General features: G+C 41.3%; 1 protein-coding gene across 1 annotated transcript in view; it reads right to left on the minus strand.

Moving 5' to 3' along the window:
• Positions 1 to 3,146: 3,146 nt before the first annotated feature.
• The window catches only part of LOC133650433 (actin-binding protein WASF3-like), a 19,538-nt gene continuing 6,006 nt past the window's right edge, over positions 3,147 to 16,678 (minus strand). Inside the window, exons 3-8 of the mRNA XM_062047660.1 lie at positions 11,724 to 11,858; positions 11,489 to 11,642; positions 11,300 to 11,417; positions 10,586 to 10,770; positions 3,576 to 3,752; positions 3,147 to 3,488 (exon numbers count right to left, since the gene is read on the minus strand). Coding sequence (XP_061903644.1) covers positions 3,197 to 3,488; positions 3,576 to 3,752; positions 10,586 to 10,770; positions 11,300 to 11,417; positions 11,489 to 11,642; positions 11,724 to 11,858 — 1,061 coding nt within the window. The 3' untranslated portion in view covers positions 3,147 to 3,196. The remainder of the gene's footprint in view (positions 3,489 to 3,575; positions 3,753 to 10,585; positions 10,771 to 11,299; positions 11,418 to 11,488; positions 11,643 to 11,723; positions 11,859 to 16,678) is intronic.

A 16,678-nucleotide genomic window follows, 5' to 3' on the forward strand; every position in this document is an offset into this window, starting at 1 on the left:
GGGAGTTTTTAATAAAGAAATATAAGAATACATTGCATTGGAGTTGAATAAGTTAATAAAAAACAGATTAATGCTGTAAAATAAGTTAAAAAATCATTTTCAAATGTTAATTGTGTTTCATAAAAAAATACTCAAACTGATGTACAATAGTGGACAGTTTTAAATAATTCAGGGATCAAGGCTTTTTTAAATTGTCTTCTGTGTGGACTTTATGTTTAGGGAAACTTAAAAAACTACAATACAAGAAATATTTAATAGAACATATTTTAGAAAAGCAATAAGCTGAGAACGCTGACAAGTGACCAATGTTTACAGTTTTAAATGTTTTTATTTTACCGAGTTACGTTTAAAAAGTGCATAACCCTAGTGAATCATTTGCACTTTTTTCTGTGTTTTGAGAATCACACAGACTAAGCAGTCTTAAATGTTACAAATTGACTCAAAAACTTAACATGGAAATTGGTTTAAGTTGTTAATACCAATGATACATATTATTTATAACGCACTTCGTATTTCTGGAATCTCAAACTGCTACAGAGTTGAAAAGAGACAAGCAATAGAAACTAAAATAGGATTAAAAACTATTTATAAAAACGTATTTTACATCAACATCAGTCATAGTTAAGAGCAGTACCTACAGATACTTTTTAGAAAAAGGCTTTTTTTAAAGATGCTTTTAAGCTGCATCTTATTTCATTCATCTACTTTGATAATAAAGTTATTAAATAAATACATAGTATCAACTTCTCAATAGTAATTCAATCCGGGGATAGGGGGAGGCACAGAAAATGTCCTTCTGGGAGATCATGACAGAAAATAAAGGAGAAGCACTCCATGCAAAGACAATACAAGGGGTCTTCATTTTGAATATATAGAGCATATATTTTTATTGACATTATTATAATTTATAATTACAATCCATACTGCATTTTTGGTCATTATCATTTTAGCTGTACAGGAATCACTGTTCTGTAACTGAGTACACTACTGTATTTGAATTTAAGAAGAGAGAGGAAAAATATAGGGAAATTATCACAATGCAATAGTTTTGAGGAATAACAATAATCAGTTACTTGCACAAAAACTGAAATGGAACACTTGTATATGATTTTGGGAGGAATACGTGTAGACACAAATAGTAGTGTTCACTTCCACTGTATACTGGTCATTATTGAAGCATTTGTGTTTAATTTCAGTGTTAAGATATGCCCTGACTGAAGCTTCACTATATGTTCATGTAAATATTCCCCGGATCCATCCATCCATTTTCTACCGCTTATTCCCTTCGGGGTCACGGGGGGCGCTGGAGCCTATCTCAGCTACAATCAGGCGGAAGGCGGGGTGCACCCTGGACAAGTCGCCATCTCATCGCAGGGCCAACACAGATAGACAGACAACATTCACACTCACATTCACACACTAGGGCCAATTTAGTGTTGCCAATCAACCTGTCCCAGGTGCATGTTTTTGGAGGTGGGAGGAAGCTAGAGTACCTGGAGGGAACCCACGCAGTCACGGGGAGAACATGCAAACTCCACACAGAAAGATCCCGAGCCCGAGATTGAACCCAGGACTACTCAGGACTAGGGTTGGGTATCGAGTATCAAGTATCGATTGGAACCGGGACTAACTTTCTGATTCTCCCGGAATCGTTCAAAAGTTTAAATTTCAATTCCTATTTTCGATACCAGTCCGCCGACCGGAAAAAAATATGTCCGCCGAACCGGAAGAAGAAGCCGCTGAACACCAACGAAGAAGCGCCCACCGCCGGAAGTGTTAGCATAGCCGAGCGAGTCAGTCAAGCTCAAGCATGGATAGCGGGCATCGGCGGTCGAAAGTGTGGCTTTACTTTACAAAAAAAAATGAAATAACCGCCAAATAACAGAGCTCCATGTCCATCAAGAAACGAGTGGAGAGAGAGCTGCAGATGTCCCAGGACGTTCCACCGATACTTATGTCTGACGACCCTGCTGCATGGTGGTGGTCCGGTGGAACCAACAAAAGACTTATCCTTTGCTGTCATATCTCGCTTTCTCCTATTTATGCGTTCAATCTTCTTCCACACCCAGCGAACATGTATTTTCCACAGCAGGAGACACTATCTGTCCAGAACGCTCACGCATCCTGCCTGAGAAGGCGGATATGGTCATTTTCCTAAACAAGATCTGTCTCTGATTTTATACTGTACCTGCTGCTAATCTGGACTGGGTTTTGCAAATTGTTTCTTATTGTTTATTTGCTTTTCTGCACCAGGTTAGCCCATCAGTGGGAGCACGGTAACATTTTTAAGTACCTGCAGCATCATACACTTGTGTGTGTAAATGTGTTTTCATGAGGTTTCCTGCAGCATCATACACTTATGTGTAAATGTGTTTTCATGAGGTTTCCTGCAGCATCATACACTTATGTGTAAATGTGTTTTCATGAGGTTTTAAAAAATAAAGCTCTCTTGAGGAAAGTGTACCCCTGGGAAAATGTATTCATAATTTATAATATTTATATTCAAGTTCATAGATTTGATATTTATATTCTAGTTGAAAACAGCCCTGTGAGGAATTTATAGTAAAGTTCATAAAAAGTTAATAGAATTAAAATTGATGGAGAAAGTCAGACTATTTCATTCAGAAAGACTGTAGGTTAGCTAGCTCATTTAAAATACCCTAAACTTTTTTTTGACCCTGCCTCTTTAAAGAACCGGAATCGAGAATCGTCAGGAATCGGAATAGGAATAGTTCGAATTCAAACGATACCCAACCCTACTCAGGACCTTTGTATTGTGAGGCACATGCACTAACCCCTCTTCCACCGTGCTGCCCATATTCCCCGGATAAACTGATAAAAACGGGAAATCATGCACAAAATAATGGCTGGTTAAATGTATGTCATTATAAGTTTCTCTGTCAAACAAGTTCTTCTTCCAAAGACGCGAGACTGCACATGTCACAGAATGATTATTCTTAGTGGCACAGCTGTCAGTCTGACCAGTCATTGTCATCCAGCTCTGAGTCATCTTCAGATTCACTGTACTCCACTGCAATGCGCCGGGACAAGATGGTGGCCACGTCATTCCCCACAGGGTCACGCTTGCTCTGCATCTCTTGCTGCTCTTGCACTTTTTTCAGCTGGATGCCTAATAACCATAATACAAAAAATTACAAAAATATCACTGGAACGGTTGAAAACTCTCATGACTAAGTTACGAACCCATGCGGATTGCAGATAGCAGATCACTTCTGCCATTCGCTGGTTTTAATTTGTTTCCGACAAGTTCGGAAAGGTGAGAAGGGGCAGCTGGGGGCGGATGAGATGGGGGAGGTGGAACTGGAGGAGGAGGCACGCGAGGTCCTGGAGGAGGAACAGGTGGATGTGGGTAACCAAGGCCTACGTGAATGGCGGCTCCATTGTGAGCTGCTGCTGCTGGAGGGAAAGCGAAGGCTGTCTGGGCAGAAGGGATATGTGGGCCTGGCACAGCTGGAGGGCTGGCGCAGCTGATTGACAATGAAAAACAAAAAGGAGGATTAGGTTGCAGCCGAAATGAAAATATTTAATTCCAGCTGTGGTTGCAAAACACATACTTGTAATCCGCAGATGAGCGTATGGAGCCGTTCATCTTCTCTGCAGCTTCCACAGTGTTTGTTCCCTTGTAGTTGACGTCAATACAGTGGTACTCGTGCTCCGCAGGTGGGGAGGGTTGCGCGTTCGAAGTACTGTGGACTGCCACAGGAGGGACAGGGTACTCCGGAAGGTCAGGCCTGGAGGAAAAAAACTGGGTATTTTATAAATTAAAATATTGTTGTATTTGTAGACATAAATTATTAGACAATAGCATGAGTGAACAGCAAATGTAGTTCAAAATGATAACCAAACCTACAACCATGAACGGGCCCAGAAAGGCCGGATCAGCGGTTTCAGCGCATAGGAGGGATAGAAGGATAAAGACGGCGCTAAATTTGTGGATCCCTCATAACCATAATATAAAAAATATACTACCTGATGTGACCATGGAAACACTAATTTCCCTACACAATCAAGATGTTTTGCTCTCCAAACAGTGTTCGGTGTTATTGCACTAGCAGCACACATCAATAATCTGTAACACTGTTTCTGAAATATAGAATCACAATCTACACAACAGCAACTTTTTACCACACTGACGGTGCGCTGTGCAGGGTGTCTCATCACAGCGCAATCATGTGTCTCGAATAATCCAAACGCAAGAAAATGCATATTGAAATACATTTTTTCATAAAGGAGATATATTATAATAATATAATTTATAAATGAAAAAACAAACAGCATTTATTTAAATAAAAAAATGCCAGCAGACACCAAGATTGATTTAGTTTTAATATGTCCCTTAAAATATCCAGCAGCTACATTTACCATGAAAACATGATATTGCTGACTAAACGATATGTTCAGTTCAGTTTCAGTTTATTTCGAACATGCATACGATACAATGTAATGCATCACATCTTTCCAGTTGTTTCATTACAGCACGTTCGAAAAGGAGTAGGAAGAAGCAGAGTTTATTTAATATTAACCCTTTTTATATCATATCAATTTTATCCCATTTCCTTTTTTCTGTGTGTAACAGAACAGTGAATAAAAAAATAAATAAATAGATAATATACAATAGTAAGTAAACAAACATAAATAATCATTATTTAAAAAAAAAAAAAAAAAAGGTTCAAGATGTTCATCATAAGTGTTCTTCTTTGTACTTTGTGAACACTTGTAGTTTGAACAGTCTCTTGAACTGAATCATATTGGTGCTTTGTTTGATTTCTTTGCTTAATCCATACCATAATTTAATTCCACATACTGATATGCAAATGGTTTTAACTGTTGTACGCACATACAAATGTTTTAAATAAGATTTTCCTCTAAAGTTATATTTCTCCTCTTTTGTTGAGCATAATTGTTGTACATTCTTGGGTAGCAGATTATAGTTTGCCTTGTACATAATTTTAGTTGTTTGCAAACGCACCAAGTCGTTGAATTTCAATATTTATGATTCAATAAATAAAGTGTGTGTAATTTCTCTATCTCCAACATTATGTATTATTCTAATTAATCGTTTTTGTAACGAATGAAGCGCACATTTGCAGTTGTAGAGAATATGAAGTAATTTTTGGTCCAGAAAATATTTTGCCTTATTCATTATTGACGTGTTTCTTGGTACTTTATGTTGTATATTTTTTTACATGAGGTTTCCAGTTCATTTTATCATCTATTATTACCCCCAAAAATGTGTTTTCTTTTACTCTTTAAATATCTATTTGTGTTTGACTTTCCCTTCTACTGTTACCAAATAACATTATTTTAGTTTTACTGTGATTCAAAGATGGTCTGTTTTTTGTCAAACCCTCTTTTTAATTTGTTAATTTCTTCTGTTATTATTTGTATTAGCTTTTGTGTCTAATGTTTTTTTATTTCTGACAGTCCAAACATGTTGACACACACATGTAGAACAGAAGATTCTCTGTCCATTTTCTTTCCACCATGATCACACCCTTCCTTACAGCGGTGTGCGTAACTATGTCAGTTTGCACATACTTTTCAGACATACTAAATAAAGATGCTATACAGCCCCCTCTGAACAGTTTCAGCATTGATAAATCAAATTGTGCGTACTAAATTATAATGTTTGCCTCTCCTCCTCCCAGTGTTGTGGGTGTTCTGATGATCAGCATACATTCTGCATATTAATGAAGAAAGAGAGGCTAAATGGATTGTGCTCCTTGTTCTGCTCATTTAAGAGATGCAATCCTTTGTGCGCAAGTTTAGTAGATCAGCTTTGCGTGTACTATCAAGTTTGCATGTGTTTTATTACATGCAAACCTTTAAAAGATCAGGCCCAATTTATTGTAGTTGACAAAGCACATAGTTGAGTGTAAAATCTCGGATAATATATTGAATATTCATTAGTTTGGATTGGAATAGGCAGAGGGACAATGAACAATATGATTCTGGATGAAAATGGCTTCCGGGCCGCACCTCAACCCCTTTCCACGACACCCTCAATAATAAAACCATCTTTTTCAGACTTTTTTGGGGTAATACTTTGTTTACAGTAGGGTGTTCAAGGTGTGGCCTGGCAGCCATTTGTAGCCTACAGTTGTAGTTTTGCTGGCTCGCCCATATTATTGAAATAAAAACAAACCAAAAAAACTCAGTAAAAATTTAAGAAAAGAGCAAAAAGACAATGTAATAAGAAAAAAACCTGATATATATATATATATATATATATATATATATATATATATATATATATATATATATATATATATATATATATATATATATATATATATATATGTATGTGTGGGAAAAAATCACAAGACTATTTCATCTCTACAGGCCTGTTTCATGAGGGTTTCCTCAATCATCAGGAGAAAAAAAAAATCTCCTGATGATTGAGGAAACCCTCATGAAACAGGCCTGTAGAGATGAAATAGTCTTGTGATTTTTTCCCACACATGCATATTACGCTCTACCACGGTATCGAGCACAATTTTTTTTGGATAATCCAATTAAGACATATATATATATATATATATATATATATATATATATATATATATATATATATATATATATATATATATATATATATATATATATATATATATATATACGCAAGAAATTCGGCCGCCATCTTGAAGTGGTGATGAGGAGCCGGTGAGCAGCCTAAACTGACAGTTGACCGGTAGAAAACAAATATGTCGAGCTGGTGTTCAGCATTTTCCTGCTCAAATGAGCGGACTGTTGAAAAAAGGAATCGGGGGATTACTTTTCACAAGTAATATTTAACATTAACGTACTATTGGTTGTATTTTGTGAAAATAATACTACCACAGAGTTGAGAAGGAGCAAAGATCTCCAATAGTACTGAAATCGTAGCCGCTAGCAAACAAGAGTATGACCATAATAGAATTGCTTGTCAATGAAATAAATTAAATTTAAAAATGTCATACTTGAATAACATAAAGTTGAAATAAATGATTGTGACACCTAAAACAAAATTCACCAGCCGCCACTGATTATGATGCATTCTCATTTTAGGCAAAGTATAAGACAATACTTTAACAGTATAATTGTAACCAGGAATAAGTCTTCAAGTAACAATATTCAAATACTAACATTGTTGGGTAAGACAGAATTTAGTTTTATTCTAAATCCAGGGAAACAGATTGGTGGTTTTAGCTGATATAAAGACTTTCAGGTGTTTATATATGTTTATGTTTAAGTATTTGGCAGACGCTTTTATCCAAAGCGACTTACATAAAAAATACATATAAAACAATCACTGTAAACATTATCATTCAAGGGAAGAATGTAATAAAAAATATCGATACAAAGTGTCAAGACAGAATAAACTCTTTGCTGCTGCAGCAACAGAGATACAGTCTATAAGATATATAGATATCTAATGTATTCATACATTGTTTATGTAGGATATACGCATGTATATATAACAATCATATTGTTTCTTGAACTTAAAAATAGCTGACCGTTTTTTTCCCCCTTCTCTGGGATTATATTCCCAGTTTTGATCTCGGACGTCTGGTCACTCAAAACATGTGTCCTTTATCATAGCTACACTTATGACAAAAAACCATGTGAAAATCAGTGGTATTCAGTGAGGAAAGATTAATTAAATGCGCTGACAGTTCATTGCTCCTGCCAAATGAATTGCACTGAGTGGAGCGGATCACCACTCCAAGATGGCGGCCCCGCGTCTCGTCAGCGCCAGTAGGGAGTAGCGGTCGATGCTGCGTCTACTTATAAGATGTCTATGTATACACACACACACACACACACACACACACACACACACACACACACACACACACACACACACACACACTTTTGCTTAGGCGGTCCATCGTAGTCGAAGATGACGTAGCTTCCATTTTGTTGCTCTGGTCGGTGGCTATCGTTGCTGACGACGATGCCACTCCATATGACTATGAAGTCCGATCCTGGAACCACACGTCCTGCCACAGTGGGGACATGTCAGGCCGGGATCAGGGGGCTGGGATGGTTCTGGAACTGCATGGTGGTGTCTTCGCCTCCGCTGATCCCTCCGGTGTTGGTTCCGACACTCCTCCAGATACATGACCCCGTCATGGCATAGCGAGCGCCACAACGATCGATTGGCTGCAGCTGTCTCAAGTTCGTAGGGTTTGATGTTGCACCTCTTCAATATCCCTTTCAGTTGGTCTTTGTACCGCAGCTTTTGTCCTCCGGGCTTTCTGCTGGCTGAAAGGAGCTGACCATAAAGCATCTGACGAGGCAAACGGTGTCCTGGCATCCGGATGGTGTGACCAACCCACCGGAGTTGTCGCTGTGCCAGGGTGGCCTCTATGCTCATGGACTCAGTGCGCTGTAAGATGTCCGTATGAGGAACTCGATCCTGCCATGTGATGCCAAGAATGCGTTGGAGACATCTGATGTTAAATGCATCAAGGCAGCGGATGTGTCTGCGGTATATTGTCCAGGCTTCTGACCCATACAGCAGAGTTGAAACACACACCGCCCTGTAGACAGACACTTTCGTTGAGGTTCGAAGGTGGTTGTTTTCAAACACCCGGGAGCGCAGTCTTCCAAAGGCAGAGGAGGCTGAGTTGATACGAGCCTGGATGTCATCATCGATCTGGCATGTTGGGGTCAGAGTACTGCCGAGGTAGCAAAATTGCTCAACGAGTTTGAGGGGTGTGCCGCTGATGGTAAAGACAGGGGGTGTAGGGGATGGGGACCTCTCCTGGATGAGAACCTCTGTTTTCTGGATGTTGATCACCAGACCTAGTGAGCGGTAGACTGATGACATGGTGTCTAGTGCATGCTGCATGGCATCAGGAGTGTGGGCGAGGAGTGCGCAGTCGTCTGCATATTGCAGCTCCTGGATGTTGGTGCCTGACATCTTCGTCTTTGCCTGTAGGCGCCGGATGTTGAATAGGCTCCCATCCAGGCGAAACTCGATGGAGACACCACTATCCTTTGTGATGGACTGGCGGAATAGGAGTGTGGCTGCTGCCAGGAAAAGATTGAAGATCGCTGGGGCCAGTACACACCCCTGCTTCACCCCTACTTTCACTGGGAAAGAGGGGGACTGTTCACTGCCTACAAGTACACAGGCCTGCATACCATCGTGAAACTGTTTTAGGATGCTGAGAAACTTGGGGGGGACACCAAACTTCCTGAGGATGCTCCAGAGCAAATCACGGTCAACTGTGTCAAAGGCCTTGGTGAGGTCAATAAAGGTAATGTAGAGGTCCTTGTTTTGTTCCCTGCATTTCTCCTGGATTTGACGGGCAGCGAAGATCATGTCTAGTGTACTTCGGTTCTTTCTGAAGCCACACTGTGTCTCTGGGAGGATGCCCTCTGTTAGAAATGAAAGGCGAGAAAGCATAATTTTCGCAAGTACCTTGCCGGCCACTGAGAGAAGGGAGATACCACGACTGTTTCCACAAGATGATTTATCTCCTTTCTTCTTGTAGATGGTGACAATGTTGCTGTTTTTCCATTCTTGAGGCAGGACCTCCCTGTGCCAGATGGCTAGTATGAAATGAAACAGCTTCCGCTTCAGTAGATAGCCTCCCTTCTTCAGTATAGCCTCCCTTCTTCAGTATAGCCTCCCTTCTTCAGTATGCATCACACCCATGCCGCCTCTGTGCAGGATTCAAGCTAGGAGCTCCCAGTCACATCCTTGACCTGCCCCCGTCGCTTTATCCTGTCGCCAGAGGACTTTTCGGAAGAAGCTGAAGCCTGCGCAAAGAGTGTATTTGTGTGAGGGATGGTGCGCGCAGTTCCTTCCCCCACAATCTTGGCCACACCCACCATATTCCAGTGGCACGAGAAAAACTCGAGACGACCTTCAGGTGAGTGCAGTTGCAGGGGACTGCCAGAGATCCGGTCTGCTGGAAACCTGCCCATGTGTGTGTCCCCGGAGCACAGATTTTTCATTTGGGGTTTACTCCCGTAGCCATACTGCCTCCCGGTTTTACCCACATGGCTGTGGGGTGCCTTCAGCACATTGCTTTTCTGTCAGGGTGTGCTCCCTTAGCCTTTGCCTAAATAAGCTGACCCACAAGGCAATGGGGCTATTTACCCATAGTTGGGGCAGGGTTGACGGGCGTCAGGGCGTGTTCCACACAAAGGTGGGCCTATACGCCACGTCTCTGGGGCCCACTGCTGCTCCGAGATCCCCTTCAGTTTAGTTCGGGGTCTGCAAAGACCCTTATCCGTGTGTGGCCACGAGGAGGCACTGAAGGAGTCTTGGTGGTGGAGAGGCTTTGTACCAGCAGGAGGAGACTTACACACTCGGCTCCTCTTTTCACCCCCCGGAGGGGGCTAGCTGGCGGCGGTAGCTGTAAGCAGAGAGTAGCAAGCAGAAAGCAACATGCACTATCTACAGACATCTCTCTACTTCTACTGCACTAGACGCGTCACACACACCCTGTGTGGATACACACACACACACACACACACACACACACACACACACACACACACACACACACACACACACACACACACACACACACACACACACACACACATCCAAACTGGCACAAACCTGCCCTCTGGGGAGAGTGAGCCCTCAGAAGACGCCCCTCGCCGTAGAGTCTGTGGGTGGCGATGATCTGGACGGAGCTCTTTGTCAAACGCCATCATGTTCCACTCTTGTCTGCGGTTCCGAGCCTTCCTCACCTTTTTCACCTGTCGCTGGAGGGTGCTGCTTTCCACGCATCGCTTCTGTTCCTGGGCAATGTCGCAGGGTAAAGTCATGAAGCAAAAACATAAAAAAACATGTTTATTATTGTGTTTGTAGGCTGCTGGGGTGTAAAACCGCACATCATTATTGCATTTTCGTCACATAATTGAGCTATGCATTACATAGTGATTCTTAAACTGTGGTGGTCCGCCAAATAATCGCTTAATTAAGTGATTAGTGTTTTATTTTCCTATGTTCAAACACAGCGTTACTGTTTAAACTGTGTGCAATGTTACAGTGGTCAAAAATATTAAATATACTCGATAAAACCCCTGCTTTGTTTTTACTGAACACTTAAGCCTACTAAGCTAGTGTATTTTAATGTTGATCATTATGGTGGTACTTGGAGAGCCAAGTGTTTTCTGAGGTGGTACTTGGTGAAAAACATTTAAGAACCACTGCATTAGATGATTCACTGCATGCTATAATGCTAAACATTTTTAGCATCTTTGAAAAGACTGTTTTTTTGTGTGAATCCTATTATAATGTGAATCCTAAGGAAGTGTGTGCTCTCACCCTTTGCCTCCTCCTTTCTTTCCTTTTGTCCTCTGTGTCCTGCAGCATTTTCTCCTTCCACAAGTCAAAAAAGTATGAAGGGTCTGAGTAGAACTTCATGGCATCAGTGCAGTCCTCTCTGTTTAAAAAAATAAATGTTTCTGTCCTGTTTGCTGACTAGTTTGGGAGACGACAATGCTGTTTAAGTACCTGTAAGCCGTGAGGTCACTGAGAAGAGGAGCCTGGTCGCTGCTGTCGTACATCTCAGCCACCGAGCCTGGAGTGCTGCCTTTGGACAACACCTGTTGGTCCTGGATGGTAGAGCTTTTGAACGCCTTCCTCAGGTTTATGGCCTGAAGAGAGACTGCAAAACAGTGAAACGTGTGTTTAACCATCAGTATTAGTGGGGAGGTAAAGGTGTCTATAACAAACTGTTGGAACTGACCCTCTTCCACACTGGATTCGAGTTGGGTGACTTTGATGGCCAAGCGGTCGATGCGGTGCTGGAGAGAGTTTGCGCGCATGTAAAAGGTGTTGGCTTCGTTGAAAAGATCCCCAAAGACATTTTCTGCATGTTTACCTGCAACCACAAACAAATGCAACGTGAGAAGTCATTCATGACAGTGTGGCTAAAAAGAATATACAGAATAAACTAACACACACCTTAATATAATGTAACACATGTAGGAATAAATGGGACATTATAAATTGCATTAGCTACACCCTGAGATCCACTACAAGAGTTTGTGCCTTTACAAAGAAAATATTGCATAGTAAGATAAATAATCAATAATGCAGTAGGACCTCAACTTAAGAGTGCTCCAACTTAATACTGTTTTGAGATAAGAGATGTCTCCCGTCTAATTTTCACGCTTTAAGTTGGGAGCAGAAATTTGAGTTAAAAAGCATCCCCACTGTCATGACCTGTCCACACAGGGCACGTCTTCTTTTGTGTTTGTTATAGGTTTCCTATGTTTATGGTCTATATTTGTTTCAGCCATCTTTTCTTTGTTTACTTTCTGGTTACTATAGCACTGCTTTATCGCACCTGCCTCTGATTAGTGATCAGAAGGCTCACCTGCTCCTGGTTGCTAATTACAGAGCTTTATATACTGGTGTCACCTTGCCTAAAGTCGCAGGTGCATTGTTCGCCGTTGGTGACTGCTATGTGTTCCTGTTAGCGTCACACTCCCTTTTTGTTTGGTTCAAGGCTGAGATTCTCGAGTTTGTCACCCTGTTCTAGTGATGGGTTGATGAGGCGTCATGAAGCGTTTCGACACATTGCAAAACTGTATTGATACTGTGTCACTAAATACTGACATCTGCTGGACATGAAAAATCCCTACAGGCAATCTATGGACCGACTCAACTGACACTGATTTTATGACCTAGTATATACAATAATATAAACCAATTCATTGTATTTCATTTAGGATTATTTCATATCTTCATTTAAATAAAAATATATTTTTATCTTTTTTAGATACAGTCAATAAATAATGTGAACATGTATCATAACATGGAAATTTAAGAGAACGTGTTGTGAAGGAGGATGCTTGTGGACTGAGAATTTTTTTTTATTTTATTTTTTTACACTTTTATTTAAAAAAAAAAGTTTTTCCAACGTATTATATTTTAGACGATTTCTCTTCTCAGTTATTATTTCTCCGGCTGTAGAAAAGACCCGCTCACAGGTCACAGAGGAGGCGTCAATGCGACACAGTTCGCGTATCGGTCACATGACCGAAACAGCTCATGATCGGTCACGTGACTTTCTAAAAGCGGTACGCGCACCGACACAGGGTTTTGCTCTATGAGCTCGACGCATGCGCCGATGCATCGGTGTTGCCGGACCCATCACTACCCTGTTCTTTCTTGTGCGCATTTCCCTGTGGCATGCTATCTTTTGTATTTTTGCTCTGAGTTCAAAGATTAAATAGTCATTCTTACCTGCACGCTGCTTCCTGCCTATCCTTACGCATCCTGGGAACACGACCGTCGCTACGACGCGACCCAAATGGAACACAGTAAATGCCACAGTGAACCCTGAAGATGCGCCCATAACATCTGGTCTTACACGCTAGCATTGGCTTATATAGACTGACATATTATAAAGATTGACATAACTTTGTTTTCCAATGATGGGAAGGAAGAAAGTGAGCTTAAAGGGCAGTGCCGAGAAGAAGAAATGTATGATATTCATTGAATTAAAGACATAAATCATCAAAAACGTGACCGAGTGTAGCTTGCTAACTTGGGAAGCAGTTGGAGTGTAGCACTGTTAGTCTGCTCTATAGTAGGGGTGCAACGATTAGTCGACGTTGTCGACAATAAAATTTGTCGCTGACAATTATATTTGTTGACAATAGTCGTGACGTCATCACTTGTGTTTTTTCCGGCGGGAGTGGGTCCGCGCCAACACTCGCATGTAAACAACATGTAAAGGGTGAGACCATTTCCACTTATTCTTGTTAAAAACATGAATACCTTGATAATTTTGCAAAGCGGACTTGGCTTTTATGGCAGTACATGTGTGATACGCAAGCGGAGGGCATGATGTCGGACATCTGGAGGGAGGATGTGGTCTCAGTCTCGGTAAGATTGTTAGCTTGTCTTGTGCCTTGCTAGCTAGCTAACAAGTGTGAGAAGAAGTTGTGTGGGAAAATAGATTTAACTATCATTTTAGCCAAAGTCAGCCAGCTAAACTTTGTCTACATCAATTCAAGTACTTTTTAAAGTTTTGTACCTGACAAGTTTCGGCTATCTTGCTTCTGCAGCCTTCATCAGAGGTGTCACGTGATGTTAGCGTGACGTCATCTATATAAATCAACCATTTATAAATACACATTAGTAGGCTAAACGAACCTCTTCAACATACTTTTGAAAGCAGCATCAATTTGCAATGTCGCAAAAAACGACACAATAAAATTGCACGCACAAACACACAAACAGACAGGCACCAATGCGGAGGTATCATAAGATTAAACAGTGCTATTTTAACTGTTTTTTAAATACATAAACAAGGTTAATTGTTTTTTTTTAAGCACTTTTCCTTTCCTTTCTTTTTAATGGACATATTTTAATGATCATTTTAATTTTTGTAACAGCTGAATGATCAAGAGTAGTTGTAGTTTACATATTCCATTGAACAGTCTTGGTACTCCTCAGGGCTGTGTACTCTCCCCCTGGCTCTTCTCCCTGTATACAAACTGCTGCACCTCCAGTCACCAATCCGTAAAACTGCTCAAGTTTGCGGATGACACCACCCTCATCGGGCTCATCTCGAATGGCGATGAGTCCGCCTACAGGAGAGAGGTGGACCGGCTGACGTCCTGGTGCAGCCTCAACAACCTGGAGCTGAACGCCCAGAAAACAGTGGAGATGATCATGGACTTCAGGAAAGTCACAGCCCCACCACCCCCCCTCACCCTGATTGACTCTCCCACCCCCGTCCCCATTGTGGACTCCTTCCGTTTCTTGGGCACCATCATCACCCAGGACCTCAAGTGGGAGCTGACCATCAGCTCCCTCATCAAGAAGGCCCAGCAGAGGATGTACTTCCTGCGGCAGCTGAGGAAACTTAAGGTGCCGACCGAGATGCTAGTGCAGTTTTACTCAGCCATCATAGAGTCCATCCTGACCTCCTCCATCACAGTGTGGTTCCCCGGCGCCACAGTCCAGGATAAGAATAGACTGCAGCGCATCGTACGTGCTGCTGAGAAGGTGATTGGCTGCAAGCTCCCATCCCTCCAGGACTTGGTCTCCTCCAGGACCAGGAGGCGTGTGGGTCGGATCACAGCTGACTCTTCTCACCCTGGACACACACTATTCTCCCCTCTCCCCTCAGGCAGGAGACTACGCTCCATCCAGACCCACACCTCCCGCCACCTGAACAGTTTTTTCCCCTCGGCCATCAGGCAAATGAACAATAACTCCTAACAGCAGCTCCTTGAATTCCTTCTAAGTCTATCTGATAGCTCAGTTACAGCTCTTTTTATTACCAAATATGTGTTATATGTGTTTTATGTCGCACATTTGCACCAAGAAAAATTCGTAGTTTGTGAACCCGTTCTCAAACAATGGCAATAAAACTGTTCTGATTCTGATTCTGATTCTGATTCAGTCTTGTGCTCAATACCAATATTATTATTTCATTTAAGTTAACATATCTCAAAAGGGTAATGGGAAGAAGTATAAACTTTTTGAATCCCCCCCTTTTTTACATAGTTACTTTACTAATATCCAGTTTCCTCTGAGCCACATTTTATCAAATTCATCTGGATCAACATAACTCAATGTGCCCAGAACAATGTGCTTACATATAAGTAAATCATATAAGTAATTCATACTCATATTCAAAATAAGCCTAGACCTCACCATACCGAACCAAAATATTAGATTTGTACAATTTCTTAAAATGCTCAATGTTTGAACAGTGTTTGAGTTCATCACTCAGGCTGTTCCATATTTTCACCCCACAGCAGCACAGTTACAGTATAAATACCAGTGGCGTGCGGTGAGGTTAATGTCTGGTGAGGCACGACTGCATCATCACAGTCAGATTTACAAACATATGAACCTGCAGTGCAGGTGTACCTAATGTTGTGTCCCTGCGGTCGTTCGCGGCTCCTGCAGCGCGAGCATTGTTGTTTTTGCACTTTTTGGCTTCTTGTTAAGTGACTTTTTTTGGGTGGATTCTGTCTTGCACGTGGAGGGTTTGGGTGTGGGCTTTGGTTGGTGTGGCCGCGGTGCTCCCAACGGGCGGTGCATTCTGCGGCGGAGGTGCTTGGCACCAGGAGGCGGGGTTATGAGACGAGCCTCACACAGTGTGTCTTCGCAGCAGATTTATGAATGCTCAGCACTTTACACACATACAGTTGTTGACAAAATACACTGTACATTATATACCTCAGCTACTAAACGTTAAATGTATAATATAATTCATATAGCAATACAGTCTCACTGCACAGCAGGCCAGCAGTTAGCCGAGTCATTGCGCACAATCCATGTTGAGGCACAAATCAGTGATGTGCCTCAACTGGCTGCTGATCACCGCACCGTCTCTTCTCAGTATTTGAACGGCAAATGTGAAAATAAAAATAAAAATAATCTAAAACTGGTGAAGTTAAATGGAAAATAACTTTAGTATAATCACTGGATACACATAACAATTTAATTACTTTTTTCTTCTTTTTACTTTTTTTTTTCTTTCCATGATGGCAGGTGAGGCCGTGCCTCCCCTGCCTCTAGTGACGGCACGCCACTGATAAATACATGTTTTTGAATGAATTAGTCATTGTTGTTGTTTGTAATGACATGCCTAAAATAACTTAAGCTACATTTAAAAGTCAATGGAAAAATTAGAGCCATTAAATATGTATACGCCTTATTATCCAACTC

Source organism: Entelurus aequoreus, linkage group LG05, assembly GCF_033978785.1.
Source record: "Entelurus aequoreus isolate RoL-2023_Sb linkage group LG05, RoL_Eaeq_v1.1, whole genome shotgun sequence".
NCBI lineage: Eukaryota > Metazoa > Chordata > Actinopteri > Syngnathiformes > Syngnathidae > Entelurus > Entelurus aequoreus.